At 36.8% G+C, this 5,266-nt stretch overlaps 1 protein-coding gene across 3 annotated transcripts in view; it reads left to right on the top strand.

Moving 5' to 3' along the window:
* Window positions 1-357: 357 nt before the first annotated feature.
* The window catches only part of Wbp11 (WW domain binding protein 11), a 15,976-nt gene continuing 11,067 nt past the window's right edge, over window positions 358-5,266 (top strand). Inside the window, exons 1-4 of one of the 3 annotated variants that reach the window (XM_010638426.3) lie at window positions 358-527; window positions 2,771-2,876; window positions 3,387-3,418; window positions 4,198-4,291. In XM_010638426.3, the coding sequence (XP_010636728.1) occupies window positions 2,813-2,876; window positions 3,387-3,418; window positions 4,198-4,291 (190 nt within the window). In that variant the 5' untranslated portion in view covers window positions 358-527; window positions 2,771-2,812. Of the gene's footprint in view, window positions 702-835; window positions 1,253-2,770; window positions 2,877-3,386; window positions 3,419-4,197; window positions 4,292-5,266 lie in introns of those variants that run through there. The other 2 variants (XM_010638427.3, XM_010638428.3) reach the window with 2 other exon arrangements.

Below are 5,266 nucleotides of genomic sequence, written 5' to 3'. Positions count from 1 at the left end.
TTTTTCACTCGCTTACATCAAAGGGAAAGTAAAAATACAACAATTAACATAATACCAAGTGAAAGAAGTTAAAAACACTTCCCTATTTTTGAATGAACCGGTATTGGGAGGCTCAATATAAGCGCTTCCGGAAATTAGGTCAGAATGCCTCCAGTTTGAGCGGCAAGGCAACCAACCAATCACATAACGGCTTCCTTTCTCTTATTTCTATTAAACTAAATAAGTGTCAATTGATGTGTGAGGCGGGCTCTTAGCCTTAAATCAACCAATTGGGTATTGTACGAGAGCGGAAGCGACTCTGGTCCTACAGTTCCTGGGTATTCTCTATGGTTCCAGGACGCAGACACGCTGAGAGATCGTATGCTCCAGGGATAGGAAGTGACGTAAGGATGGCGGAGGGGCGCGAGGTTTCAAGATGGCGGAGGCTGGGTGATTGACCGAGAAGGAGAGGTGAAGGCCCTTCCAAGTAAAGAAACTTGGGAATCGTCTCCTCCCGCTTCTAGCAGTTCTGCGAGCCCAGCAGAAGTGTGAGTGTATAGGATTGCTTTACTCCGCGACTCCATCTCTCCCATCCTTTTCTAGGGCTCGCGCGTTTACCCCGAATATATCAGGCCCCTTTGCCCCGCTGTCCTTTAAAGGTTGGGGTCTTCCGAGTCGCAGACTGGAGGATTCCTGGGCCTGGCGTGGTGCAGTGTCCAGCGGTAAGTGGCTGAGTTAGCCAGCCGGTTAGCACCGCCTGCGGTGCACTTTGACCTCTGCCTTGGGTCTGACGTCTCCTATCTCGAGTCAGTATCAACCGTCACTATGGTTTCGGCGGTTGCTGCTGCTCTTGCCTCCTTTGGTGGACCTGGACCCCCTCCCATTGAAACCTCTTTGGCTATCTGGAGTTCCTCGCGAATTTTTAACCTGATTTGCCGATCGCCTCTGCTTTTAGACAGAAAAGAAGTTGTAGACTGAGGTCTTCTCCATAGTCTTCTGTTAAAATGCTCTTTAATTCGAGCCTGTTCTATTGTGGGAGAATAGGGTCAGAACATGAGACTGTTTGAGAAATGGAAACACGAAAGATACAGGAGCAAATATTTGTAATATTTTGCTGGTTCTCCCCATTTGCTACATTCTGCTCACCCTGTCCCCAGTTTTTCCAGGAAAAAAAAAATGTACTTGATAAGATAATTTGCTAATGGACCAACAGCTCTGAAACGTGTAGCAGACACCAGGATATTTGAATGCATTAATTGAACCAGTTGTGGAGGTACGCGCCTGTATTTCCAGCCCTCTGGAATTCTGAGGCAGGAAAATAAGCCTGGGCAATTTAGTGATCTAGTGACATTTTGTCTCAAAATAAAAAGATCTATGGATGTAGGGATACAGATCAGTGTGAAAGCCCTGGGTTCTATGCGTAGTACCCCCTCCCCCTAAAAAAAGAATTAACTGTAACAAACTTGTCTGACAAACATCTCTGTGAAAGGATGAGGTGAAGGTGTAATTGTATAGTCTACCAGAAAATTCACCTTATGATTTTCTCTTTTATCCCATTCCTGCCCTTTGAAAGTGTCCACTTTCAACTCCTGTAATTTTCTAAATCCTAAAAATCCTTGTATTTCCTAATGGTGATGTTTCTTTTGTTATTCATAACAAGACCGTTTCAGCCACACCTGAGTTCTGAGGTGACTTCTGGAAAGTCCCTATGGAAAAGGGGGGCAGGTTGTCAATTGACCAGGTGATTAGAGAGTTGAAACTTTCAGTCCCATTTCCACAGGAAAGGAGAGAGGGGCTGGAGATTGATGATTTATTCAGTCATTCCTATTGAAATCTCCGTAAAACCCCAAAGGGGCAGGGTTTGGTAAACATCTGGAAATGCTGGGAGTGGGCTGAGGGAATAGCAGCTCCCTTCCTCTTTCAATTTATTTCCTTTCCCAATGCATCTCTTCCCTTGGCTGTTCCTGAATTGTATCTTTTTTAAGTAAACTGGTAATCTAATTGCCCCTCCCCCAAAGTGTGGCTTTTAAAAGGAAACAAATATGTCTGCCTTTATTATTGGAAAGACTGTTTCAAAAAAAGTAAGCTTCACTCCTTTGGAGTAAAAGAGAAAGTAACAAAAGTTTTACTTTAAAAAATATTTTTCATTGAACACGGTTATTTTTCAGTTACCTTAAAAAATACAAATCAGGAAGCAAGTAGATACTAGTAAGAAAAATAGGTACCTTAATAGTAAGGTTTTGAGGTCATTGGCTTAATATACTCTTTTAATATTTGCATTTTCAATTACGCTTTAAGCTCTTAAGAATCGAGAATTATATCTGAATTAAATATGCTTGAATTAATGAGTTTTTACTATAAAAAGTGTTGGAAATGTATAACATGTACCAAGAGAGGCAAGGGGAAACGTTTTTATCTTTGATCCCAAATCAATTTCTCCAGTTTTCTTTTTATTCTTCTTTCCCCCTACATGTAAATAAAAGGAAGATGTAGAAAAAGAACTTCGCATATTCATGGTTTCTGCCATATTATTAAAATATTTTTTAGATGATTTTTTTTCATTAGACAGCCAGTGCTGTGATTCATGAGGAAAATGTTAAATTGATGAGTAGTAAAGTCACCTTCAAATTCCTAACCTTTCTAAAGAATTATAATTTTCTTTGTGGTCAAGAAAGGTGAAAACTAAGGAAAGAACAAATCTCACAAAATTAATAAAGGGGTGTTTGTTTCCAGAAATTGATAGGAACTCTAATAAAAATAGAAGAAGTAAACTATTTCTTTGTTTTTGCAGGTTTTTTTTTTAAGAATAAGTAAACCATTATAGATTTTCAGTATGGGGCGGAGATCGACATCATCCACCAAGAGTGGAAAATTTATGAACCCTACCGACCAAGCTCGTAAGTGTCCTTTAGTGGATTGATGAATAGAGGAGTGTTCAGAATTTGCAAATATTAGGAACTATTTCATTATGGCTTGATTATAACATCAGCAATCATAGTAGGAGTAAATAGTATAAAGTCATCGGGAGTTGTAATAGCATAAGATTAAAACTAAGCATGAAATAAATTAATACACATTTCATTTTTCAGATTTAAGTGACTTGCAAAATAGAATTGCCTTAATGCTTTCCTTTTATATTTGGAATTTTGAACATACTCATTGTTTTGCAAGCTCTTCTGTTGTATTTTATGGTATTTTTTTCCTTAAGATTTATAGTTACTTTCTAAGAAACTTAAAAATGTCTTCACATTTTTGGTTGTAATTAGAAGGGTGCTGGTAGAAGCAAAAGATGCTACAGTGCCTAGGATAAGTCTTAATACAAAAAAGAATTATCTGGATTAAAATGAAAAAAAATGTTAGGGTTACATTGTTTAAAGTTGCATCATCTGTTCCTCTTTCCCTTTAAGGAAAGGAAGCCCGGAAGAGAGAATTGAAGAAGGTATAGTATCAGAAGAATCCTGTATAGCTTTAAGAGTTACTTGGCACATCTTTGTTTTTAGAATTAATGGAATTCAAAGTAACATTTTCAGTTATTTGCCAAAATAGATGATTTATGCTTCTTCATGGAAACCATAGAATTTAATTTACTAAGCCAAAATGTACTATATTAAAAAATGAACTGAAGTCACTTTGCAGGTAGATTCTAATGAGTTTTAATGACATTGTTTGATTATCTTTCCCAATGAGTTAAAAAAAATACTGTTGAAAATAATTATTTTTGCTGCTTATCAAAGCATAACTTGTCAAAAACTACTGAAACAGTGAAGTGAATGGAAATAATTACTGAATAGCTTTCTATATCCTATCTTGCAGGTTAGTTTGTGGCAAGGTACTTGAATAAGAAAGGAATAATCTTTTACATGCATTAACACATTGAGGAAACCCAGATTTTTAATCATTTTCAATGGTGTGTTCTTTTATTGTTTAGCATTATATTTTACAGAACTTTTCCCCATTCCTATCAATATAGAATTTTTTAACCACAACTTTACAAATACTTTCAAAATCCACACAAGTACTTGCCCAATAAAGGACATCTTTTTGACTAAAGTTATTTTTGAGAGCAAAAAATATCATACCTCTTTTTCTGGTGGTTGAAACAAATGATCGGAAACCAGGGGGAAATTTACAGTATGGTTTAAGTCAGTTCTTGAAGCGTATTGCAATACTCAGAGACATCCAGCTTCTTAACGTCTGCTCTTCTTTCACTTCGCTAAGAACAAAAAACAGCGCATGATGGTTCGAGCTGCAGTTTTGAAGATGAAAGATCCCAAACAGATTATCCGAGACATGGAGAAATTGGATGAAATGGGTAAAAACTCATTAAAAGGCTAAATTTTAAAGGAGTTATAGAGATCCGATGTACACAGAGGCAGGCACATGCTGAAGCACCATGGCCTAAGGAAAACAGAACAGCAGGATGGCATTTGACACCCAGTTAGTTTTAGTATCAGGAAGATGAAATGGAGAAGTGGGAGCTTTTACAAACTGGAGATCTGGTATCCTAGAGTAGGACAAAAGTCATTTAACTGGAGGTGACTGTTGTGAGTTAATAAAACTGTTGCCAGCCCTTTTTTTTTTTTCCTGAAAGAAGATAAATTTGTTTTATGAAATAATTTTTCTAATGTTGCCAGCTACCGTGTAAATCTTAAGTATTAGGCAACTGTGAATATAACGCAATTTTTTATTTTTCTAATGAGAAGATCCAAAAAGATATTTGACCATTTAGTAAGAATGCAAAAGAAATCATCACACACAGTCAAGTGTTCCTTGCCTTATGATGGAGACACGTTCCATTAAATCACTGGCAAATTGAAAATAACATAAATTAAAAATCTTTTAATGCACTGAACCTAATGAACATTATTGCTTAGTCTTAAGTGTGCTTAGAACACTTAGGTCAACCTTCAATAAGGCAAAATCATTAAATTCAAAGCCTTTTTATTTTATAACTGTTGCATTATTGCATGTACTTTACTGAATACTGTACTGAAAGCGAAAAACAGAACAATTACATGTGTAGTTGAGCAGTTTCTGTTGAATGCTTAAAGCTTTCATGTCATTGTAAAGTAGAGAAAAAACAAGTGGAGCAATCTTAAGTGGGGGACCAGAACAGCCCCTGGAAATGCTCTGTGCACACACAGATACCTTTTCCTTTGCTATTAGAACATATGGTTATTTGCCTTTCTTTAAAATACAAGTTTTCTTATTCGTTTATTTTGCAGTCCTGGGAATTGAACCTAGTTCCTTTTTACTCTAAAATAGTAATTTTCAAGCATGCCAAAAA

The sequence above is a fragment of the Fukomys damarensis genome, unplaced genomic scaffold, assembly GCF_012274545.1.
Source record: "Fukomys damarensis isolate Sample0158 unplaced genomic scaffold, DMR_v1.0_HiC HiC_scaffold_19, whole genome shotgun sequence".
Taxonomy (NCBI): domain Eukaryota; kingdom Metazoa; phylum Chordata; class Mammalia; order Rodentia; family Bathyergidae; genus Fukomys; species Fukomys damarensis.
This window is presented reverse-complemented; position numbering and strand designations above follow the sequence as displayed.